Genomic DNA, 27,537 nt, shown 5'->3' on the forward strand with positions numbered 1-27,537 from the left:
GCATGATGATTCTCATCTACCCACTAATAGAAATTCCTGGTGTTGTTTCTACACCATCACATGTAGCTTCGTCAGTAAATACTCGTGAACTATTGTGGATACTATTCCTGAAACAATACAACAATGTGTTTTAATCCATTCACTGAATTGCAGATACGCAACATTGTCTCTTGTCTGAATATGTTGCACTTTTTGTATATGAAATGGATACAATGTGTTCAAGTGTAAAGTTCGCCAGACACAAGGTTTTGGGATATTAAGTTCCATAGATATTCTCCGTGAACTTGTAGTGGAGCTACGTTTAACTGCTTGAAGAATACTTTCAGCATCATCTTCATGTTGAAGTCCTCGGTCAGATAAAATTCTTACGCTACTAAAACAACCAGTTCACGAAGATTGGTAAAAATCCTGCTAAATACCTTATGATTTGGTACTCTATGTTGAGGACACTGATGTTGATATTCTGCAACTTAAGCTCTAGCATTGCCATTTACTAAAGCCATACACATGTATCATATCTGTGTATTCGGTATGAGAAAATACGTGATGCATTATTAAAAGAAATGTGAAACAAATCTGGCAAATTTCTATATACAAATTGAATTTTAATTTATTTTAAAGTATTTATAAACATAGTAAATAGAATTTGAAATAAATGTGTCTCACAGATAAAAATGCAATAACACTAATCACAACCAACATTAACCAGGCGTATACAAATAAGTCAAACTGTGTTTAAGCACCCAACAGTAACAATGATCAGTGCTACCAACTTAAAAATTGGGTAATAAAATAATAAAATCTAGTTGAAACTGATTAGCTGGCATGATGCAGTAACACCTGTTATTATTGCATTCATACTGTTCAAAGTGCCTTTGCTTCAGAGTTTGTTTTCTTACAATTAAATTTTAATTGATTCATTTAGAATTTGTTTGCTATAGATTTTCTTTACATCAATTTTCTCAGATTAAATTCTCTAATTTGTTTAATGGATGTTTATGCATTTGTTAGCCATTTAATTAAACTAAAGAGCCACAAACGTTAAACATTTCTTTTATGACGGTAACATTTTTGTCTTTTAAGCAAGATATTTTACAAACTAAAGGACTTACAGTTCTAGAATCAAGTAGATTAAATGTTTGAGGTCAAAATTCATATGAAACAATTAAATTTTTGCCTTAATTACCATTGTTATGGTTTCAGTCCGGTTTAATTTAATCCTTAGAATGGAAATCTGGGTTATCCTTCGCTAGCCTTATCATCTTTAAAAAGGCATTTCCAGAACCTATGCTAAAGTAAACTATTTTTCTTGTTTTTAAGTATACAATCACCTGTTAAAATTTTTCCTTTCCTCCCAAACTACCCTGTATATGCTTTTGAATTTGGTGATAGAGACAGTATTAGAGACATGCTTTAAAGAAAACACTTGGATCTTAATCAGTTGACCTCAAGTTGACTCTGATTGCATTTGCATTAATATTGATGTAGTCGGAGATCTTACTGGGCTATTGTGTATTTATTTTTGCTCTATTATGAACAACAAGGAGCACATGGTTCAAGTGTTAGCAATATTGAGCTTTAACTGTGTGCAATTTCTCCGTACTAGAAGGCCAGTTCTGGCTGTAAACATTCTTATGACATTGAATTATTTTTAATTTTATTTTTATTGTAGCAATCACATTACATTACAACTTTGTTCACATACAGTTGACCTTTAGTAATAATGCATATAATATTGTGTATTTATTTTTGCTCTATTATGAACAACAAGGAGCACATGGTTCAAGTGTTAGCAATATTGAGCTTTAACTGTGTGCAATTCCTCCGTACTAGAAGGCCAGTTCTGGCTGTAAACATTCTTATGACATTGAATTATTTTTATTGCACCAGTCACATTACATTACAACTTTGTTCACATACAGTTGACCTTTAGTAATATTGCATATAATATTGTGTATTTATTAGAATCTTTTATGGATTTCATGTATGGCATTAAAACAGTTTTATGCATATTCATTGTATAAGCTGGTTAATTTATGTCTACATGGATGTATAAAAGCGAAATAAATGAAAAGTGTGAAAGCTTAAAAATATCTAAAATCACTTCACATGTTGTGAAGTTATTAGTAATCTTGAAGCGTGTTTCTGAAACTGTTCTGTAACATTTTGATTATCTTTTAAGTAAAATAAACACCAGCCTCCAAACCTGATTTGTTGCTTGTGATTCTGCTTCTTCTGTATAAATCCCTTGTTAGGCATCTGCCAAAATAAGGACACCATTATGTGGACACCAAATCAGTAATGCCTTTAACTTGTCTTCAGTGAATTCAGGGTGGATTTCCATGGCTCTTGCGTACTAGGATGGGCTATATTATTTCAGCAGCTATGGTTAATAATATGTATGTATGACCTCATATCTTAACCTATAATCTTCTTTGTGATTTCATCAATTGCTTGTTTTTAGGATGCGTTTGATGACAAGAGTTGGCAGCTTTATGTCCATTGATCCCATAGAATTGATAGTTTGAGGAACATTTTTGACATAATTATTCTGACTTCTTAAATGATAGCCTTGCCTTTTTTCATCACAAGACCAATAATATGTGGAGTGCTTTTCTTGCTGAATAAGAATGATTCTATTTTTCCAGCTTTTTGACCTCCTCTGTCAACCTCCTTCCTGTCCAAAATATATATCTGTAACTATTTTAACATAATATTTCTATATTATAATTATATTTATAGTTTAAATATGCGTTGCTCTTAAACCTTCCTTGAGATTATTGTTTTTAAAATTGTCTTAAATGAATCAATAAGAAGATGTCACAGCGCAGAGCATTAGCGTGCAGTTCGTTATAACTTTATAGAGGAAAGTCCACTATCAACTATGAAATAAATAATCTCTTTATTATTTGCTGATTTGGTGAACTTGTGTTCATGAGGATTAAAATATACATTCAAGATGACCTTAGATAAATGTGTTATTTCTAATCTACAGGTTAAAACTATAACTTACAGTCCTTTGTTCCATGGCTTTAGAAATGTTTATTTGTTTTCTAATAGCTTGATGAATTTTGATCAAACCTCTATCACTTAAGTCACTTTTTGTTAAAAAGTCACTTCAGTGCTTTTGAAGATTTGTCTGAGGACTTTATTTACTTTAATGTAACATATTCACCAATATGTGATAAACAATCCATTATCTAAAAAATGTCAGCTTATGATATTAGCGTCAAATATCTTTATAACACCAGTTTACAACTACTTCAGTAGTTAAAATATCAAAAAATAAAAACAATGTGTTAAAAATAAGCATATTACAACAAAATTCAGATTAGTATTTAATCTTGTGAATTCGGTATGGTGTATAAAATAACATGTCCACAAAACATGTTAAATATTTCACTAAATTATAATTTTAACTACTTCTTGAGATGGAGTATTATCCTAGCTAAATTAACATGGCAGGTATAGAGACATACATCTCCCTGTAATGAATGTCCTTATAGTTTTGTAAAAAAAAAACTAGAAATAAGATTGTAGATTAAAAAGTACAGTGATGTTACAATGGCATCATGCAAACAAGACATCATTACAGTAGTACCGATGACTCCATGCCTGTGTCATTTGTGCTTTGTGTGATTATACAATTTGTACACTTTGACAACATAAATTATTATTTCAATATTCCCAGAAAATTACTCAGCAAATATTATAACATTTTACTTTGTACTTTACATCAAACAGTGTAATCTTCTATATTATTCTTTAACATGTTTCATCCTGACTCGTTGGCTAGCCCGTCTGATAATAACAAGAGTTTTCTATGGATGTATTGTTTGTTTGCTGAAGAAGCATTTTCTAAATTCTTTTTTTTAAAGTGAAACTGTTATAAATAAGTATAAATTAAAATATTGAATGTACATTTCTTTGGTATCAGATTTCTGTAATGCAGCTCTTGAATTAATATGAAATATATTCAGTTATACAACTACAATGGTTTTTTTTTTCAGGGATTCTTTCAATGCCAATAGCATTTTTAATAGAACGTACCAAACTTTATGAAGGAAAATCGTCCAAATTATTTTATTATAGATTAACTGGTTTGTTTTATGTTGATAATGTACTAGTTAAATAATAATAGTAACATTACTCATCTGAGTATTTTGTACAGAATTTTCAATTCCATAGAAAGCCTGCTATTTTCAAATATTTTACTAGTAAGATATCCAATGCATAGGCAACTTAATATGAAAATATAACCAAGTTTTATTGTCTAAGCTCTATTTTAGCATGATTCTGAGTGTGGTTTGTAAATTTGAAATTTCTTACGATTAATTATTTTTGCAGGGGCAATCAGTGATTCAGAGCAACCAACAGTCGGTGATACAATCTGCCAACAACCAGCTACCAGTGCTCACAAAGGGCAACGTCATTCTGGTCGGCAAACCAAACTCTGTCATCCAGACAACCCAAGGCAACTTGCAGACACTTCAGGTAGTGGTACCTTAATCCCTCTTTCTGAGTGCTTTCCCCACTATTGTGGTTTTGGTTCACAAGCCTTGCTTAACTGATACGTTGGCTAGCACGAGATGAGTCACCAGTGACTCATAAAGATGCAATATTTCAGTGCGATATAGTTCACCGGTGTCTAATGAAGATGGTGGACTTTGGCATATGATAGTTTGGGTAGACCAGTGCTAGAGTGCTGAAATAGGTGGAATACCAGATTGTGTTCTGTTACGGATACAGTGTATTCTGTGCACAGTGTTTACTTTAACAAGCTACCAGTGACTCACCCTACACATTATATTTTCAATGAGTTTTGAGGAAATAAAATGTACATGAGTTGTGTTATGTTTCCAAACGTTACAAATGTAAAGATCAATCCTGCCTGTAGCTTGGAGGCAGATGCAATAATGCAGCAGAGAACGACAACAGCTGAAATTGGGACAAACAAGGGGTACAACTGCACATGAAAATTAATTGTAAACAAAGTAAGTCATATGCAGCATGAGCTACCCTTAATTTAAGTAATAATACACGTCATTGTAATACTGATTATGAAAAGTACTTTTTGCCACTTTGATCCAGTAACAAATAAATGTTTAGCAACACAGAGTAGGTTTGGTGAAATCCTATAGGGTTTGTTCAACTAACAGTGTACCATGAGTCAGTGGTGAACCACGTGGCAGTGAACGTGTAACTTACTTCCAAGGAAGTGAATTGATAGTCACTCAAACCAAAAGATAAGTTCATCGACAGACTAAAAGAAAGCATCAAATCTCAGAACATTTGCGATGCCATGAAGAGAGAGCATTCTTAAATTGGAAGTATGAATGAAATCTTGGCACTCATTGTATCTAAATTATACCACTATGTTGATGTAGTCGTAATTCTCAAGGAACGTATAGATAACATTTATTGCCTATTGTCTATATCTAGTAGCTGGGCCCAGCAGGATAGTGACAAGCTCAGGCCGCAAAAAGTAATCTCCTAATAGTCATAGTCGTCTTTATTGGACAAGACATTCATTTTTGAACATTTGCATTGCCAAAACTTTAAACTATACTGATATAAAAGAAATTATTTTAAAATGACAATTTGAAAACCTTTGAAACCAACTTTAAAATACAGTACAGTACAGTAATTTAAAACTTTTTAGAATATAGAGGTAGAAAAGCAATATACATACAAGTCAGCCTAAATCTAATGACTGTAGAAAATTAATGGTAATGATTCTGAAGAAAAGTCAATATAATACAAGATATTTGCAAATTATAGAAACAATTATAAAAATATCACAAAATGAGATGAGTGCTGGTCAATTAATATGATTAATATTTTGAAATGGTTTATGCCATTCATTGGCTTAGCATTAGTGAAACCTATCATCTGGGATTGGCAACATACCTCTTCTGTCTGTGCATGGGATATCTTGAGAAAAAATTGAACTATAACTTTGAAACTTTTTCTATGAAGCTTCATTTCTGTGTATAGTCTATATTGTTTGGCTTTATGCAGATTACCATTTTATATACAGATGACACAACCTCCTTTAACGTTGGTAAAAATTTTAATGATCTTGAATTGTTGGCAAATGACATATTAAAAAATGCCTCAAATCGATTTCATGCAAATGGGTTGTTGCTTAATAAGGACAAAACTAAACGAATGTTATTTAATCTTAGGCACAATTCGGATTCATTGGATAATGGTTTCTCAAATGTGGTAAAGTTCTTGGGTATTAATATTAATATTGTCAAAAATTTGACATGGTGAGCACACATTGATTACTTAAATAAAAGACAAGTTATTTTACTCTTGTGTAGACTGAACGACATAATACCAGTAAATTACATTAGAGGTGTATATTTTGCCTTCTTCCAATCTGTTTTTAGATATGGACTAGTACTGTACGGTAACTGCTCTTGGATTGAAGAAATATTATTATTGCAGAAGAAGGCTATTAGAGCTCTTAAAAAAAGAGAGTATTGTAAACCACAATTCATGACTTCCAATTCCAAACTGTTATAAGTTCATGAAATTCATAGCCATAACACGTGTAATAAAAATTATGCTGAAATTGAACCATGTTGGTTAAGTAAAAACCCTTAAAACCATGTTTTGGTTTTTTTGAAGGTTCAGAATTTTGTTGAAAGACAAATTAGCTCATATCCCTTTGACAGATTTAAAAATAATTTCTATTTCTGGCTGTTGGAGAATCAATTTTATAGCTTAAAGGAACTTTTCAAAATTAAAAATATGTATTTTTAATGATTATTGCGTTTTTTATTCTGTTACAATTACTGTTATGCTGTATAAGCTTAATTATTGTTAGTTTTAAGATTTTGACGTGGCTGTAATGAGCTGTATTTATGACTTGATGTTGTACATTTTTGTGGCAAATAAAAATGATGAAATGATTTGAAAAAATTGAGTTCGTTGATCATGGCACATGTCACTCCATGGAATTTTATTGAATATTAGCGAAGCTTAACTGTCCACAGGATATCTTGAGAACAAATTGAGCTACAGAAGTTTAATTTTTCATATTACTTCATTTCTACATAGAAGGATCAAGTTCAATAATGATGCATGTCCCTCCACTTTTAACTAAGCTTTAGATTTGAAACTTTTCTTGAATCATCAGTGAACTTTGTCACCTGACACACAGTCTGACATAGTTTTACTTTGTTCTAGAGGTTTCAAAGCCAATACATCATATAAAAATCCATTGCTTGTTTACTATTTATTGCAGCTGTAATTTATGGTTCAAAACTGAATGTGCACGGTTTTCCATTCATTCTACGAGCTAATTAAAATTTCAGTCTGTTTTATCATACTCATGTTATCTGGTCCAAGCAGATTTTCCAACATATGTTTTGCAGCCAGATCAGTTACTGTACATATTCAGTACTTTTGTGTTTTAATGCAAATGTACAACTGCTTGTTTTTAACAGGTGGTGGAAGCAGGCTCAGACGACAGTTTATCTAATGACGAGGATGCGACGACGCGCAAGAGAAGGGACATTCTGACCCGAAGGCCCTCGTATCGGAAAATCCTCAACGATCTTGGAGGTGCGGAAATCTCAGGTAGCAAGACTACCTTCTTCAAACCTCTTTTTGGTCTGTTTTGCTTTTACTTTATTTTCATTTTTAACATTAGTTGGGATGAATAATGCAATTGAATTTTTATTCTCTTGTAAAAAAATCAAACTATTCATTAAGTAAGAGTAATTTTTTAATAATGTGTAAATGTTCTGTTACATTACCCATTTGAGAACTTTATACACAGCTGGTTGTGGAGTCAGCTCAGTTTCATAGTTCTGATTGTATTTATTTTAAATACTGGTACTAAACTCAAATTCATTTATAAATTAAGTATGTAGTTTGTGTAGTATTAGATTGAGCGAGTAATGAAAACATTTTGACTAGAATATCCATTGCTTAAGCAAAAATTCAGTATTGGATCTACAAGTCATGGTGGTGTCGATCCTTTTTCCAGTATTTCTTTAAACATATTATCATATTCAAATAGGAATTGCAGTAAAATCTGGATATGTAAAAAAAGGGTATCTGGAGGAAATAAGTTCAGTGACATAAATGAATTAGAGGTAACTGCATCCTAATGCTGTTTGAATCTTGAGTAATTAAATATTTGTTGTTATTGTTTTTTAAACATCAGTATATCCATAGTTAAAAGCAGCAACTGAGAACTGAACACCCCACTGTAATATTTGTATTAGTAAATTGAATCTTGTATCAATAAGTATTTCGTAACTTTTTAATTTATTGTATAATAGACAATAGATTTTTTATAAATCATCCTTTTGGTGGAAAAGCAGATTAAGTGTGAGAACTTTTTTACTATGCAGCAGTTGCAATGGAATAACTATTGTAAAAAAACAAAACGAATTCATCGCACAAGAAAAGAAGATAAATTTTACCTATACAGTTTAGTTATTTTTGCAATTGATAATGTTAAATTCATTATAAAATAATGAGCTTTTAACAATCAAACTGACATGAAAAATAATATATTTATTGTAGGCATTTTAGAAATAAGTAACATCACTTTGCATTTTTCATCCCATATTAGCCATCTAATTAGTCATTAGCTTTATATTTTCACTTGGTTTCAATTATAATTTTTAATTCATTGTAGGCCTATCATGAGTTGTGTTTTGCCTTAGCTATCTCTTGTAAATATAACATTTTTAGACTATTTGTAAAACCTTTGAACTGTTCTAAAGGTGAAGGAATAACACCTATTTGCACCTTGAGTCTAAATTCTTAATTTAATTTCGATTTTACCTAACTGGTGTAGGTCCTACTGTAATTTGGACTACTACTATTAAATTTAACTTTGGTGGTTATCTATTATACTAATTATTTTTGCTAACCATTTCAACTACTAATTTTCTAAATAATGAACAAAATTCTCATTTGGCAAGTTTCTTTTTAATTTACAGATTAAGTTATGTATTTTGTATCACAACTGAATAAAAGCGAAGTTTCGTACACCCGAAATCGGCTGCCATGTTATAATATGGCTTAATATGGATGAGCATTGACAGTATTTGTTGGTTGTTAGTCTATACATTACGTGCAAGATGGTGTTAGATTGTGAAGTTACATACTGTACACCTCAACTACTGACTATTACAATGTGCTTATTATCATGTAGCAGTAGTAGAGAAAGATTGTTTTTCAATTCTCATCCATCTTGAACTCCATGAAAAATTGGTCCTTTCAATCATGTTATTCCCTTATTCCTTCTTCAGTTTTTGTAGCTGTAACTCTTGAGTGGTGACAACCCTTATATATAAATGGTCATTAAAATGAGATTACAAAACTCTATTTAGAAAATATATTTAAGAATAATATATTTACATCTCAGACTTAGTTCTTTTTGTTAATACAAAGATTATTAAATGTTATTTAATATTGACGTATATAAGAACACAAAAGCACACATTGTAAGGGAACAAATTTAATTACGCAGTTTTTATCCAAATAATCCAAACATATTTATATTAATTTGAGATGTTTCTAATACACATATCAAATCTGTCAATACCTTTCACTTAACAGTTTTACTAGACTTCTTACTTTTTTAAGTGGTTTGTATGTTTATATTGAATAAGCTGGTGAAAACAGTAACAGTTTAAGACAACTTCTACATTATAAACATGTTAAAGTAACACAATGCAGTCGCTCATAATAGTGAATTATATTACGAACATCCCTTACGAACACGACGCATCAGTGAATACACCCTCGTCAGGCAAGGTTATCTTAATAAAGTGACTTTGAAAACATCAGTAACGTTATATAACATGATCTGCATTCCTTTTGAGGTTTTAAATGTGTTATGCACTAAAAGTGTTGAGGTTTTAAATGATCACTTTCTCTCGGTTGTCAGCGCTCAGTCTAAAGATTTGTAGCTACTCACCAAGGCTAAAGAAATTGATACCAATCCCATTGTTAAATTTCCAGAAAATTAATATGTACAATAAAGTTCCATTAAATGTAGTAAAATAATAAATATTGGAGTTGCACATACTTCAACCTTACAAATTTTTCATTGGATTTTGTATTTGGTCTATATAGTAGTTGAACTGTTGGTATGAGTGCTCCAGATGGTTGATTGTTTCCGTGTGCAGGGGGCAAGGTGGAGTCGTCAGGGTCCGACTGTGACTCTAACCTGGACTCCGAGCTCTCGTCTCATTCTCTACCAACACATTACCAGGCAGGTGAGTGTGTCTGCATTCTAGGAGGGAAATCCAGTCAAATTAAAGTATCTGGTAGCATTAAAAATTACTAGGACTTCAAAAGGCCTAAAATGTTGATTAATAATGTATAACATTTATTTGCCCTCAACAAGAGATCAATCAACAAAGGTTAAACAAAAACTTTCATATTATAATGAATTTTCCTATTACACTTTTTTTATTGTTTATATTATTTGTATTATTTGAAAAAACTTCAAAGAACACAAAAATTTTGGGTTTCTGCATTGTAATTTTGTATTATATAAGGCGTGAGAAACTCATAAAATACTTGAGAATACAATAATAACTTGTGAAATAGCAGAAACTGTAAGTAAGGAGAGACTGGTTTGCTACAAACCTGAAGTGACAGGCACCATAATGTGGTGTCTAATTTAAGTAATTATATTAAGTTTTAGTTTTCCATTTGTTTTTAACTATGTATGTTTGTGAACATTATTCTATAGTGACATTCTTGAATACATGGACTTGGACTGTAAGACTACTTTTTAATTAAAGTTTTATTAATTTCTCATATATTTAACTAGTTTAACCTCACTCTTGTAAGTAAACATTTAATTTAATTTACTTTATCACATAATCTCATAATGACATAATAGTTTTGAAGGTTAACAGTTGTATTGGAAATTTGATAGATATAAACTTATCAGCTAACAATAATATTTTGGAAAGCCAGGTGACTATCATAAGATAAGAAAAAAAAACTTTCTCTTGCTAGATCTCCAAACTGAGCTGTCACTGTTTTGTTCTGACTATTTACTATCAGTACCAAATAGCTCATTTGATAAGCTGACAGACTTCTAATGTAACTGATTCCGGTTCAAATCTCACTGGTGGCATTTACTTTTTGTAATCTCAATTCTTTTATTTATAGTAATCCTGGCTGAACATAATTATACTTTGATTTTAATTTTTTATCTGGCTGCTATTTGATTTAGTTAACAAATCTCTATATTTTTATATTTTAATTATTGTAATATTAAATGTTTTGTACATATGCATTGTAATTATTATCAAGTTACGGTATCTTTTATATTTAAATCTTGTCTAGCTTACAACTGATGTATTTTAAAATTAATACAGAATTGACTTTTTTAATGTATTTTTATTGATGTAATAACTATTTATAAGAGCCTTAATTGTATTTTTGTCCCGTTTATATTAAAAAATGTTATAGTTTAATTTTTACAACGGTTTTATTTATAAACAAAGGAACAATATGTCTAAATATAATAAATATTCCTGTGGAGTATATGGAAAATGTGCAAGCACTTCAGCTATATTTTGTAATGCCTGTAAATAATCAAATCTTTTAAAATGCGTACAATCAATATAAAGTAATGTTAAGAATTTGACAGAAAAAAATTTGCAACATCTCATATTTGCTCCTGGCCCTGAAAGGGTTAATGAAACAAATAGTCCGTAAAACCAAAGTTGTTATAACTGGAATTCCATATAGATTTGATTGGATTGGAAGTTAGGATTATGTCATAAAAAAGATCCAATCCCACGGTTTGGAGGGAAGAGAACAGGCTACATGGCAGTGTAGCCATGTTGAGAAAAAAATCCTTCCGGCCCTGAGAGCCTCAGTACACTTACTCTTTGAATATGTCTCTTAACAGGCTTTGCTGAAGTTGCATTTAAAATTTCAAATCTATAGTATTCTTGAGGTGTTCTGCGCACAAACAAACAACAGACAATTGTACAGAAAATAAATTTGTACATCCTCCTGCAGACAAAATTGAAATTTTCAATAATGTTCAGCCAAATTCCGTGGATGGTGATACACCATAGTACTCTTTCTTGTTAATGTAGAAATGAAGTTTAAAGAAAAACGTCTCTACAAATTATAGCATACTTTATTAACTCCTTTAATTTATTATTAGTGTTTTTTTCTTCAGTGAAAGAGCCTGTCTCTGTACTTAGTCCTGAAAGGACCTTTTCACCTCCTTTACTTATTCTTAACCCTCAAATCTGAGGCTTCTGCAAAAACTTATTAGATTTGAGGGCTCCTATTCTCTGATGTCTTTGGACTCTTGGCTTCTAGAAATCTTATCCTGGTTTTGCAAATAACAGAACAATTAGCATTATGTGTTCTGCTCTTTTGCCTCTCCACAGAGTCTGGCTTAAACCCACCTTCATCAGATGATTTCGTGTTGGCATCCCAAGTACTAATCGTAAATACTAATTGCTCCTTGTAGTACTTTTTACTGTCTTTGAATTAATTCCTTTCAACATTTTGGAAGTATACATTCTAACATTCTCCCCTTGGCTACGCTACTGTTATCAGAGGAACATTATTTGTCTTATTTTATTTGTTGAACATTCACTTTTATTGAAAACTGAATGTTTTTGACACCTTTCAAAAGGTGATTATAAATGTTGAGGAGAGAGATTAAATGTACTATGTGTTGTTGCAGTGATACCAGCGGGAACAATCCAGCTTACGAGTCAAGGCGAAGCGGTGACGGGCCTGCACACACTGACTATGACCAACGCTACGGGAGGCAGTGGCACGCTTGTACAGTACACGCAGGGACAGGATGGGCAGTTCTATGTGCCTGGTGAGATAGGTCGGCAGACTACATTCTCGTGCCTGCCTTTTCTTTTAGTTCAGTTTATTGTATCTAAAAAGTGAAGGGGCATAAGTATAGATAATTAGATTACTCACTGTCATGTTAATTCTCTCAACATGACTGGCTGTTTAAATTGCTAGAACTTTGATTGTGTTGCAACTCCAAAACGGTTATGCTACAGCATCAAATAATGAGGTTGAAGTAGCTTTTCTGTGACGATTCACAAAAAGTGCTTTGGGAGAAGTATCTATTTTAATCCTTTCTACTCCAATGTATCTGACACCTTTTTATCTCTGTTGAGTACATTTTAATTTTAAGGTACAGTTGCATATTTCACTCTTACATCCTGAAGTATTTATTTTTTTAATTTCTAGAAGGCTGGTGATGATTTTTTTGCTTGTTTCTCATCGTAACGTAAGATGATACATTGTTGTATTTGTATTTCATTGCCTTTCACGTGGTATTGCAAAAAATCAAAACAAATCTTATATATATGTATATATGGACAATTTTGAATCAAAGTGAAAGTTAATCATTGTAAAAACATTTTGCACTAACACAGAATAAAAATATATTGTATTTAATTTTACCTGAAAAGTGTTATAATATTCATTTCATTGCAAAAAATATGATAATCTAGCGATAAAAGTTTGTTGTTATTATTGAGCAACAATTTTTGCTTTCAAATATTCAAAAATTAGGCCAGCAATCTCTTAAGGGTAACATAGAAAAATAGCTAGGGCAGTTAATTATCAAAGCATTAATTAACTGTAATTATAGCTCTAATAATACATTCAACAAAATAGTGTTCAATCTTGAAATTTTGTGAGGAAACAGGTCTATACTATTTTAGAAACAGTTTATGACTGTTTCAAAATAAAGTAAATTCAATATGCATTTTATTCTCTATACACTATACTTAATAAAATGACATGGAAATTATAAACACTAATTGAACAATCTGGATGATCTGGAGGTTTTCTGAGTTATTTCAAGTTGATATACAAGGGGAGCTTAGACTTTCTGTCTTTTGTACTGTGGTAGATTTGTTGTTTTCCTATAGAGGTCGGCATTATAATGACAACAAGGAAAAATATAGGTGTAACATTTCTGGGATATACCTATTGTATAACAGATTCATTTGTTACTCTCTATATTGGAGTATTTCTATAACTTTATGAACATTGTATGGCATTGCAAACATTTTCAATATAATTATTTTTTTTACAATAAAGCATGATAATGTTGAATGCTTTATGTTGTTGGAGATTGAAAAACTTGCCTTCATTCAAGCCACACTTTACTGTAAGCAAATACCCGTTTAAATTACTCATAATTCTCATGTAGATTCTTGTATATAGTTGTGATGAAATTAAATTTCTAAAAATAAAAGAAGAACAATCATCACATATGACAGAATTATTTGATTACCCTTACAAAGAGCATGTGTTCTCTCAGTATTGAAGTGTCACTTCACTCCTGTTATTCCTCTATATCTCTTATTTAGATATTAGTTGTGCAGTGTTTTTTTTTTCACTTCTGCTTCATACTATACATTTTTCCCTCTGAAAATGGAAAAGACTAGGAAAGGTGGTAAACAAATTCGCTGTGAGAAATCTGGATATCCAAAAAAATGTATTGAAGATGTCCACCAGCCCTTGTTGACTGGAATTGGTGATGTAATTTTTGGGGCTGGAATTCCAGCCCACCACTACTGGTGCCGATTCTCATCTAGTTCATACTGGTAATACTCCACTGGCTTTTAGCCCCTATCCCCATTGGAACTCATGAATCAGTTTGTTTAATTTAAAAATATTTCTTTATTAAGAATATGTTTTATACGCTCTCACCACCACTCTCCACTCTCTCACAAGTTGTTATCATGAGAACTGTCTGTACTTGAATCGGATTCTTCTCCGCCAGAAAATTGGTGTTTAGTGAGCTTTATATCCTCCTCCAATGGGCTACAGTTCTGTAGTTACACGTACACGGTCACCATACACTAATCATGACAACAGAGAAAACAAACCAAGATGGTGATCTAAGAACGATTTGCATGGAAAGAAACAGTGCAACTGGGCACTTCAGGTGGTAAGCAGCATGACCTCCCCGCCCAATACTGGGCTCACACTGAGGCAATGAGTCAGGGTAGAGATGAGAGCTGGAATTTGGCCTCCCGCAGCAAATGCCTAAGCTTGTAATTTCATACTAAATAAGAAAAAATGTAATAGTGATTAAAAAAACACAAAACCATACGCAATTTATAACGTACAAAATATGTTTGGAAGTATTGAATATAATGATCATTTCATAAGGAGAACATCATTCCTTGGTTAATCTAGATAATAGATTCAACTCTATCTCAATGATTAGAGAAAAAGTGCATGTGTAGACCTCTGTTGGATTAGTAAAACTTCCCTTAGTGTCCGCATGTTTATTGTATACTTTTTCATATCACCAATCAAAACTTTTGTACAAATAAATTTTGAATTAATATTTTTACTTTTTATGTTTGCAAGCATGCAGTGGCTACATTAAAATATGTATATACTTATTATTTATAAGGAAATTGTTCCTTGAACATTCCTGAATAAAATTGTATATAACATAATATGGCATAATTATTTCATTTTATAAATATGATAATGAAGTAAGTTCGAGGCAGAGTTTGAGATACAAAAAAACACTCCACCACTGAGAGGAATTTGACCACCAGTTCCTGAGTTAAAGAACATAATTTGTTCAACTCAAAATATATTAGTTCATGCTATGCAGCATATTCGCCTGTGCTCTCCATAAAGTTACAGAACAAATTCTGCAGATTTGCTTTAAAGAGTACAGTTCTTAGCTAGTTCAAGTCATCTCAAAGCTAAATTTCAATGAAAAGATAAGAATAATTGTGAACCAATAGTGGTTTTGAAATGATAAACGATACAGAACTGGTTACATATTTTAAATCCATCTTCAGTTCTCTTTATTATTTATCCACAATAAACAATAACAATGCACCATCTGCAGCAGTCCAAGCTTACGCTGAGCATGACAGGATCTGCTCCATGCCCGGTAATTGTTTTTGCCTCTCCCTATCGTATAAGGCTATGTGATTTCAGTTGTTTATTTATCAGCATGGTTACTTTTCTGACATGATTTTATTGTATGTTCACTAATTAATGTTCATATGCTTAATATTTATATCAAAATCAAATAAATAATTATAAACTGTGGTAAAGAATGCATGTACTTCAGCAACACGCTTGAAACTGTGTCAAACAGTAGATTTGAGAGTCCCACACTCAGCCATGCACAATTTTTAAGTTGTTATTTTTCTTTTAATGACCACCTACTGAATTAAAATTGGTTGAACAAAAGTTTATTCTCTATTGAAGTATTTTAGTCATACAGAATTTGGGATCTATGTATATTTTTTCCATTGAATGATGAGGAAAGTCAACAAACCGAGGAAATATGTTTCTCTTTTTTAATAAGACAATCTTATTGGTTAATGAAGTTCAATCAGTAGATCTGAAGAGCTGCTTACATTTAATTCCTTCAAAAATTTTTCATTCTGTACACAATTTAAAAAATGTTACTTTTGGATCAAGAGCAAACAAAGTGGCGGTTGTACAATTTTAAAAAAATGTGCAAATGTAACAATAATGTTATGTTGTTTTTGAAGGCATTCTATTAAGCCTAACTGAACAAATTTGATATCTATATATATATAAAAATGAAACTGTTCGTGTGTAACAGCATCACTCACAAACGGCTGGACGGATTCGCCTAATTTTTTTTTTTAATTTGTTCGTCTTGATCTGTAGAAGGTTATAGGATACTTTTTATCCCTTTCCCGATTCAGGATTCCGCCCCACTGGTTACAGAAATACCCGTAAGAAATGCATTGCAGCAAACATATGTTATTAAGTGAAAGAGTCTTTTCAAATTTTTAATCAGCTGTTCTTTTTAAACATATATAATGCGACAAAAAATTGTTGTTATTTTTGACAGTAACTAAGTAAACATAAATATTTTTGACGTTTCTATGTAAACAAACATTTTTTGACATTTACAACGTGTTACAAATGTCAAATTTTTGATAAACGTGATTTGATATCTTTTTTACAATTTCCAAGAACAGTGTTATTTTCCATCAGTAAAAGGTTTAAAAAAATAGGCAAGTATTTTTGTTTTCTCATGTAAATATTCTTTGAAGAATGTTTTTCTCAACATTTTTTTTTAAAGAATTCCTTTGAGCAGTTTTTTGACGAATTTTATTGGAAAATAACATAATGCCGCCAAGAAAAAAAAGTGCTTTAAGCCGTCACAGCGCACGTGCGATAGCAACAAAACGAATTCGTAATAATCAAAGCAACGACCAGCGCGCAAAGGTAAACGAATTGAATCGAATACGAACATCAGCATCAAGAATGATGCTGTCGCAAGAAGAAAGAGAAACATCAAATTTGAATGATAGATTGAGAATGCAAAGTAATCGAGCGGTTGCAAACAGATCAGGCGATGCACGACTTCAAACACGCGAGCGGAGCCGTGGGTTTAGGCTAGTTAATTCTAATTTTACTAATTTCTTGATAATGATATGGGAATAGCTTTTATATCAATACTAAAAGAAATTTTTGTGTTGGCTTTTCTAATTTTATAAAATAAATATCAACAAATTCAAATTTTCAGGGTATTATTTTTAACCAACATTCATTGCATTTTTCTGTAGACAGTACTTGGTTGATTAAAATCAAAACTAGTTCCATAATAACAATGCTACGTACTGTTGCAGTGGTGACACAGTCTGGAAGCCTATCGGGAGGACCAATTATGGCAGAGGACCAGGCCAGGAAGCGGGAACTTCGGCTACTGAAGAACAGGTATAACTTGTTATTAGAATATATTGTAACAATCACAAAAGAATTTTACTGTATAATGGTGAAGAAGATGATTAAGGTGTGATCTAAATTTTTGTGTTCAAGTTTTTGCAGCCTTCTTGTGGATCACCTTAAGAAAATGAAAAATTATAAAAATATGCTTTTAAAAGTAAAAGTAGATTTTATGGTGATGTACATTGTACAGCGTTTCAACTACGTTGAACTATATTCAGAGTGTCTGTTGGTCACCAAAGTCTTTGAAAAGTAAAGTAAAGATGTCACAGATTTTAATGAAGATCATGGATGTCACCAAAAAGTGATGGATTTTAAGTAATAGAAATTCTTTGTTTAAAGTATCAGTTTTTATGGCATAATGATAATAACTAGTGATGTGTCAAAGCCAAATCACGAATCCACTGAATCTTCAACCAAGATATGAATTCGAGAATTGATCGATACGAATGACAATCAATTACGAGGTTCGACAATCGAATCTGCAGAGACTCACCGGATACTTAACGGCAGTACACAAATTACCGATTGCCAAAATGATTTTGTTATATTTTGTGTTTGAAAATCGTTAATAAGGTAATCTTTTTACGATAATTTTATTAACAAATTCACATCTTTTGAAGGAGCTTTTCACGGTGCTGGTATATTTTAATGGTTTAGACAATAGACAAAGTTTATTTATTACATGATCATAGAGAGCAATAATTGAGTCATTACATTTTTGTTTACATAACAAAACAACAACATATTACATAAATAGGTCAGATTTAAAAAATTCGTCTTCGTTATAGAAGGGTCTCTCTTGGAGCCATTCATTCAGGGCTTTCTTGAAGTGTTTAGACTGTTGCCGTTTGATATTATCTGGAAGTTTATTGAAGTATAGGGCTCCTTTGTAAGATGGTTTTTTTCCAAAGAGGCTCAGGTGATGTGTTGGCAAGCTGAAGTTGAAGGCATTTCTTGTATTGTAGTTGTGAATATTGTTATGTCTTTGTTGTCCTGAGTTAACTGCTTGTAGGATGATGTCTTGAATATAAAGAGATATTATTGTGAGAATTTTAAGTTCCTTGAATGACTCTCTGCAGCTTTATCTGAATTGCAGACCTGCCAGACTCCTGATAGCTCTCTTCTGGTGCTTGAGAACTCCCAATGTTAGTTGCAGTTGTACTTCCCCCACACTGCTAGTCCATACCTCAGATGTGATTCAATCAGAGCGAAATAAGCAGTTTTAGCTACTTCTATGTTACTCATGTGTCTTATTCTACGTATTACGTAGATGCCTGAGCAAAGTTTATTTGCAAAGTTGATCAACATGAGGCTTCCAGTTTAGATTTGAATCAACGATGACGCCGAGGTACTTAGTGTGGTTTTTGGCTTCCAAGCCAGGTAGTGCTGTCAGGTCTGCATTTCTGTGTTTTGTTGTGAAGTTAATCTGGACAGTTTATTTTCATTTAAGACTAAGTCGTTGGTTTGGCAGTATTGTTTAGTTTTGTTCAAAGTATTCCTTGTGCATATGTTGAGGTGGTCTATTGATTTGTTTGCTGCAGTGAGGACGGTGTCGTCAGCATACATAACTTAAGTTATAATAATTAGTGTTTTGTATAGTTTTTTATTAAGTGCATGGTTATAGAGTTAGTGAAGTTGACAAACAACATGGTGGTTGTGATTCCTGACCTAGGCGTGCCACAACGCTTTGGTAAGATTTGTTTATTTTAACCTAGTTTGTAATTATGTATTAGCTTAGTTCTTTGTAATTATGTATTAGGTTAGTTCTTTACCTGAAGAAGAGATCAGATTGCAGATCTCGAAACGTAGTGTTACTGATTTCTTGTTTCACTGAACGATGGCAAATGTCCGGAAAAATCCTGTTTCCTTCACAATCCTTCCATCGTCAAAAATAACCTTCAAACAAAGAACATACATAACTGTTTGGCAGACACCCTGAAGCCAGTCTGGTAGATCGTTTGTAAGCAACAAGAATAGCACTGGGCCCAGTACTGATCCTTGTGGTACTCCCCTTTGTACACTAGTGAGTTGTGACTGGGCCCTTTGCATGGTGTTTTCCTTGGTGCATTGGATTTCTATTATTTGTTTTCTGTCCTTCAGATAGCTCCAGAACCAACTTGCTGCTGTTCCTTCTATGTCTAGGGTTCTTAGTTTTTCAAGTAAGTGACAATGGTTTAGGCAATCGAACGCTTTGCTGAAGTCAAGGAACAAGCTGGTTACTGTGCAGCCTTCTTCTAGCTGAACGATAATGTTCAAAAAGCTGTATGAGGGCGGTAGTTGTAGATCTGCTTCTTAGAAAACCGTGTGGTTGGCTTGTTCAAAGGTTGTTATGCTGCAAGAGGCCTTCCAGCACAATCTTTTTAATAGTTTTGGAAAAGGTTGATATTAGTGAGATAGATCGATTACTGCTGGTGTCGGTTATTGGCCCGTTTTTATATTTTGGGTAAATTCTTGCAGTTTTAAGTTGGTCTGGGAAGATTCCTTCTTGAAGTGATTTATTTATGATGTTAGTAAGAGGAGCGGATAGTTCTTTTTTGCAGGATTTAGTCAGCTTTGCTGATATTTTGTCAGTACCAGATGAGGTTTTTGGTTTAAGAGTGTGTATGACCTTCTCTACTCCAGCCTTTCTCCCACATAAATCTCCATTTTTTAGTTCTTCTCGACTGAAGTGTGTTTTTAAGCAATATCTTAGTATTAATTGTGCACTCTCAATTTGTTGTGGTTTTAGTCCACGATGGGGATTATCACATAGATATTGGAATTGTTTCCAATAAGTGTATAAATTTATTTATTTTGCTGGTTATTGTCTGGGTATGCTGATGTAAAATTGTTATACTGCTTGTGGCTTTAGTTTAATACTTTGGTTGAAGAAGTATCTGGTGTCATAAAATATTTGGAAGGTTGGTTAGCAGAGGCTGCAGAAGAGGACTAGCACAGGCAGCATTCATGGGAGTGTCACAGATATTGACCTTTTTTCAAGGTCTTGGGAGTATTCGTGGCTCCAGGAGTGAGATTAGGCATAGTTTCTTGTTATGGAATAAGGAAAAAATTTAATTTGTTATATTTTAAAATGTTAACATCTTAAATCATAACTCTCAACAATACAATTTTTCCATCTTGATATATGTACATCAAATCTGTGATAATGTGAACTTTCATTAATACCCTTGATAATAATATATAATTGAGGTTCCAATTTAAGTTTTACCATTTACAGATTAAGTAAGTGTGGCTGTTTATTAATTACTTTTAAATTGCATTTTTACTTAATTTTTTTTAATTGCATTTTTAACTTTTATTAATGGAAATTTACTTTGTAAAGTACTTTACCATACTCAAACTTTGTTGTGGTTGTATCGTTCTACGTCTGACCTGACCACTTCTGTTGACAGAGAAGCAGCGAGGGAGTGCAGAAGAAAGAAGAAGGAGTATATAAAGTGTCTGGAGAACCGAGTGGCTGTCTTGGAGAACCAGAACAAGGCCTTAATAGACGAACTGAAGTCTCTAAAGGAGTTGTACTGCCAGCAGAAGACGGAATAGTGATTCCCCACTGACTGAACAAGAGGCCTTCAATGACCCCTCGGAAGGAAGGGTTCACAGCGCCAGAGTATATATTTTCTTTGTCCCTTCCCCCGAGAGTTGGTACGTCGCCGTAGTTGTAACGATCTAGTCTCGATCGCAGTCGGTTACCCTCGGAACACTTTGGAACCAAAATAAGGCTTTTATTGTGGACAAGGCTGTTGATGAACCGTTTATTATGGTTATGTTTATTTGTTTTCCATTGTGGTCATCTATATGGATTTGTTGCAATATTTACTAGGCTGTGTTCGTGTAGGCATTTCCAATTATTACTATTAGTTAGTTTGGCTTAGAATATACTCAGATAATTTTGGTGCCTCAGTTTAAAGTAAGAGTAATACAAATTTGGATTGAATGTGCTAACAGCCTTAAACAGTTAGTAGTTTCTAAAGCAGATGGTTTAAATATTATGTATAAACACATAGCTTTAATAAAGTTTAGAAAATAATGTTTGCTATGTTTCTTGGAATTAATTGCTCATTCATGAATTGATTAAAACATTTTCTGTTATAGTTTCATGTATTAATAATAATACAATTAACAAACTGTTTTCAATGCATGTGACAATTTTTATTACTGATGATCAAGTATCTGCTGTTTTCATAGATATTGAGTCTATTACTTCTTTCGTAAAGATATTTCTTGTTACCAGAAGTTAAAGGTTTCTTTATATTATAAAAGAAAATAATTTACTCATGCTTTACTTTCCTTATCAGTAATAAGGAAATAAATACTCTTTGGATCAATAATTTGCAGGCAAATTTATTATTTATTTTTCTACCATCATCATTAGAGATCAAGTTATCACAAATTAGAGTATTTATTTAATAATCATTAAAGTTTATATTTAACAATATATTTCATCAGCAGCCTTGTTGGGAAAAGTGCCTCGTTAACAAATGTAAATTAAATGCACTTTATGGTAGACAGTTTTCCATTGCTTACGCTTAAAACTTGTTCTCTCGTTGAATCAAACCTTGTTGTTTTTCAGTCGATTGTTTGTCTGAAAAGTCATTAACCAGCTACTTAATTGTATTTTGGTAATTTTTACACAATCAAAAGGAATTCGTGTTCCTGTAAAGACTATTTTTGATGAGCTTATAGTTTCCGATGTGTTACATCTTTAAAAGTAAAAGTAAAATTGATCATTTAAATTTTTCATCACACTTATTTTTATTTCATTATTGTACTTTTTACATAGCTAAGTCCTAACAATACTATAATTTTGGCAACATTATCTTGTGATCACTAAGCTGTCATTGCGACACCAGTGCTTTATTGTTATTCCTTGGTCAATATTGATTTGTGTTGTTTGTAAATATTTGTAAATGTACAATTAGTTTGTTTATTTATGATCTAGAAAGTACTTTGTTATTTGTAACAAATAACATAAATATATTTTATAGACAGAAATAATTTGTTTTGTTGTTTATTTTTTTGAGGCAATTTATTATGTATTTTATGCTCATTCTATGTTTTTATGAGAATCAATTTATTTATTTGATTTTAAATGTTCAAACTGATTTTTTTTATAGTTTAAAAATTATTCCACGTGCCAATTTTTATTATTTTGGAATGGTCAGGGTAGGTAGCTGCCTATTCCTTTAAGGGATTACCGTAAATTGTTTGTATAGTGTGTTTGTTCTTTGTTATTTTGCTGTAAAAACTAAGACTAAGCTGTACTAGATTGCTGTAAATAATATTTTATTACCATCTACAGAATCTTTCAAAATGATAGACATATGTAACATATACGAAGTGTAATTATTAGACTTAATTTTAAAAGACCACAGTTAATACACTTATGTGTTTGTACAGAAAAATAAAACTTATATTTTATAATTATAAGTGTTTTATCAAATATTCCCAAGTGTTAAACTTTTTTGAGTGCACCTTTATATAACAATATGTAGTGTTTAATAAAAAAAATGAAAAAGAAAAACAACTTGACAGTTAAGGAAGATGAGGACAACTCTCGTTCTACCATAAAGATTTTAGCCATATTATATGAGTTAAAACATTATTTGTAATAACAAGTTTTAAAGATTTCTTTTAATATTGTTATTTCTTTAAAAATGATAAAATTTTGCATTTATTGTGTCTGGTAACAAAAATGCATTTTTATTGTTCACTAGATGTTACGGCTTTACATGCAGTTTTCTGCTGAAAGACAGGGACATTGAAAGATTGGTATATCTTTTAAACGGCACACTAAGCCCTCCTGAGTTGAATTTTGGTCACTGGAAGGTTTATCTCTTGATATACTGTATAATAAATTGGACATTTAAATTTAAAGAACAGTGTCTCAGAATCCTGAATAGCTTTAAAGATTTAAGTAGAAATGGTCAACAGCTTGCTTGACATCCGTCACATAGGGAATGAGTCACTTGAGTTGGTTAGCATCCTGTTCCTCTTTTTTTTATTTCTTTGATAATAAGAAGTGTAGAGAAGTTAGATTTGAATTATTTTTTCTGTCTGTCTGCACGATATCTCAAAAACAAAATTATCTATAGACTTAAAATTTTGTATAAAGCTTCATATTTATATAAAGCAATACTTTGACTGCAACCCTCACCACACCTGGGGCAGCACCAACATCAACCCAAGTGAGGAGCTCCTGCAGTTTTTGTTCTCAAACAACTTAATTCTAGAAAATAGAGGGTTTAGTCCGACATTTATTACTAAAGCAAGATGAGAAGTTCTGGGTATAACTGTATCTTATGGACTCAAAAATGTAAAGATAGAAAGGTGGCATGTTTCACAGGAATGTATCGGACCACTGCCCCATTAGATTCGACAGAGGCAGGAGTTGAGGTGTACGTGCCCACAGGGTTCCTAAGTCCACCAACTGGAGGGGCTGCCGAGTGACCTTAGCCAAAGAGTGGAGTAAATAGAACCCTACCAGAAAAATGAACTTTAATTAGAAAGGTCAGCTCAACTAGTTGAACAAGCTATCATAAAGGCATGTGGGAAACTGTCCCCTTAGACAAAACAGGCTGAAGAAAGATGTGCCTTGGTGGACTGGGAGGTTAGAAACACTTAAAAACAAAATTAAAAAATTATTAAAATGGGCAAAAAGGAAAAATGCCTGGATCCCTTATCTATATGCCCCAAACAAATATAAAATAGAAATTAATAAAATAAAATAAGAACCTGGAAGAATTTTTGCAAAAACATCAATAGCCTACCAGAGGCTGCCAGGCTTCATAAAACTCTCCAAACAGTTCACTCTAACCCTCTGGGGTCCCTAGTAAAGGCCAATGGAGGCCTTAAAGTGAACAAAAGGAGACTTTAAAGCTGCTTTTGGATATGCACTTTCCGGGTGGTTTTTTTGACTCAAAATGATCCTTATTCTCTAGTTGGGGAGAGATCTGGTCGGGAGGTAGCTACATCTAGACAGCAATCAAAAAGAATTTTTTCATCTGAAAGAATTAAATGGGCAATAAGATCCTGCCATTTAAATCTGGGGCAGCTTTAGTTTTTCCGGTCCTTCTCCAAGAAGCGTTGGACATCTTATTAAATATGCTGATTACTCTGTTTATAAGCAGCTACGCCCTAGATTTATTCCAAAGAACTGGGGGTCGGCATTTGTGGTGTTTGTGCAGAAAAAAGATGGATCCGACTCAATCCAGCTCGTACAGACCCATAAGTCTAACCTCTTTCATGGTAAAAATTATTAATAGACTTATTAGGGATGAAATCTTACAGATACACCCACTCAGTCTATCTCAACATGCGTATTTAAGTAAGTAGTAAGTCAACTACTACTGCTCTTCACAGTTTAATGGAAGCGGTGGAGAACACCTTCAAAGAAAAGAAAGCCCTAGTCAGCGTATTTATCTCCTCTTGAGTCAGGAGGTGATGAAGACAGCTATTCTAAGCGCAATGAAGCTTCTGGGTACAAAGGTGATAAAGACTATTTCCTCAGAAGGCCATATGAAAATAACTCAGGAATTTCCTGAGGCTGAAATGTTAGGATGCCTACCCTACTAAAGGAGTTCAGAAGTTTTATACAGATGGTTTGCGTCTTGACTCTAGGGTGGGATTTGGAATATATGGACCAGTTGTTAGTCTAGATGTGCCTCTGGGAAAACTTGCCATGAGTATTCCAAGCGAAGTCAAGGCAATAGAATCATGTACCAGAAGACTCATACAAATTGAGGCCAAAAGAAGCAAAATATTTAATACTCTCCGACAGCCATGCTGCACTAAAGGCACTTGACACCTGTACGTTTGTTACGAAAGTAGTCTGGGAATGCAAGAATATTCTGGTAGAACTGGCATAAAAGAAGAGAGTTATACTCAGTTGATTGCCGGGCCATGAGGGCATTCATGGTAATGAAATAGGGGATACCCTCACCAAAAAAGGAACAGAGTCCCTTATGGTAGGGCGAGAGCCGGGCTGTAGGGTAGCTTTCTCCTATAGCAAAGCTTTTGTAAAAGATTGGGAAAAGAGGATAACATACTTCAATTAGTTGAAAGATCCTCTCTGTCTCATTGTACATGCTGTGTACTTTGATAATGGGAAAAGTTGTTGGAGCCATATGTGTGTATATCACAAGTACATAGGTGAAAGCTATTTTTATAATATTGTGTAATATTGATAAAAGTTTAAATCTCTTTATTGTGAGGTTGCCCATGTAGAGCTGAATCCTCACTGCACCGATTTTCATACCACAGAGTTCCTAATAACAGTTAGCTTAAAGTTTCAAACTATAAAATAATTATGTTCACCTAGTGTAATAAAATTTATGATGTATTACTGTAACCAACGCAGTGGCTCGAATGACTTAACTTTTGCAGAAAAAACACATGGTCTTGAGACAATTAAAAATATTGCTTTGGGAACAGACCAGCTTCTATTACCAAAAACATAGCTGTGATTGTAATGGTTTTTTAATGGGCTGCTAGATGACAGTCATTCTTATTTACACAACTATTTATAAAAACAAAAAGTAGATGACAATTTTCATACATTTACGGGGGTAGCCATAAGGACTTAGCATTTGACAATGTTTACAGCAGTCAAGGGGTTAAACTTAGTTTTAAAAGAAATGGATTACAGTAAAAAACTACTTATTGGAAAGTATAGATTTCATCTCATAGAGAGTATTGTCATTGAATTTCTTTTATTAAGAGCCAACCACTTAGAAGGTATGTTTACTTCTCTTGCATAATGTTTACATTACTGACATAAAATAATTTATTATTACAAAGATCAACCTAAAACCTAACCATCCTAGTTTAATCCTTCTTTCAATAGAAAGTCCTTAAATCTTTGACTAATAAACACGGTTAGACACACTTATATTGTAAATAACTTGTCGTTATTAAAATTATTTTAAGACAACGTAAATTCACAGGAAAGGACCTAATTTAACTTAAAACTAACATCGAATTAATAAATTGTTAAACATAAATGTTATTGTCACACTGTTGCATGCTATCAATGTCTGTGTGTAGTTAATAACTCAAGGTAATCACAACTAAAAAGAGTTAAGGGCTCAAAGAGGCTTTTTGGTTTTCAAATAATAATAATAATAATAATATTTATTGTCATATTAAGTTTTGCACTCATCGACAAAGTCACTTTACAGCCAGTAGCCAAGTCAATAAATAAATAAATACATGTTTACATACTAAAATATAAGTGATATGTAAACACATCCAAGAAATATAAACAATTGTCCTTATTTAGCTTTAGATATAATTATAAATTAATATGGGATACAGCAAAAAATTCATCTACAGAATAAAAAGGATTGTTTAGAAGCCAATTATAAAATTTATTGTAAAACACTTTTTTAGGGTATATATTTATTAAATTACGTAATTTGTTGTAAATTTTTAGTGAAACAACCTGGTGACTATTAATGGTTTTATTTAGTCTGCAGAAATTGATTGTAGTAAGCCTACTTGCCTTACTCCTAGTATTGTAGCTATGATCAGCATACTTAATATTGTTAGGGTATTGAAAAGTATACAAAACTAAGTCATATATGTATAAGTTGAAAATAGTTTGAATTTTTAAGTTTATAAATAAAGGTTTACAGTGTTCTAAAAAACTAACACCACACATGATCCTGATTGCTCTTTTTTGTAAAATTAATATTTCATCTATCCTGCTGCAGTTTCCATAAAATATTAAACCATATCTAAAAATTGATTGGAAATAAGAAAAATAAGCGGATCTAATATAAT

General features: G+C 32.3%; 1 protein-coding gene across 11 annotated transcripts in view; it reads left to right on the top strand.

Annotated features, from left to right (window-relative positions):
- Positions 1-23,181, top strand: part of LOC124365855 (cyclic AMP-responsive element-binding protein 1-like) — a 40,301-nt gene extending 17,120 nt beyond the window's left edge. For 3 of the 11 annotated variants that reach the window (XM_046821925.1, XM_046821924.1, XM_046821926.1), the window contains exons 3-8: positions 4,348-4,497; positions 7,461-7,626; positions 10,167-10,256; positions 12,713-12,865; positions 17,658-17,745; positions 21,150-23,181. In XM_046821925.1, coding sequence (XP_046677881.1) covers positions 4,348-4,497; positions 7,461-7,626; positions 10,167-10,256; positions 12,713-12,865; positions 17,658-17,745; positions 21,150-21,297 — 795 coding nt within the window. In that variant the 3' untranslated portion in view covers positions 21,298-23,181. The remainder of the gene's footprint in view (positions 1-4,347; positions 4,498-7,460; positions 7,627-10,166; positions 10,257-12,712; positions 12,866-17,657; positions 17,746-21,149) is intronic. The other 8 variants (XM_046821928.1, XM_046821929.1, XM_046821933.1 and 5 more) reach the window with 8 other exon arrangements.
- Positions 23,182-27,537: the final 4,356 nt, after the last annotated feature.

Source organism: Homalodisca vitripennis, chromosome 7 (genome assembly GCF_021130785.1).
Source record: "Homalodisca vitripennis isolate AUS2020 chromosome 7, UT_GWSS_2.1, whole genome shotgun sequence".
Lineage (NCBI taxonomy): Eukaryota > Metazoa > Arthropoda > Insecta > Hemiptera > Cicadellidae > Homalodisca > Homalodisca vitripennis.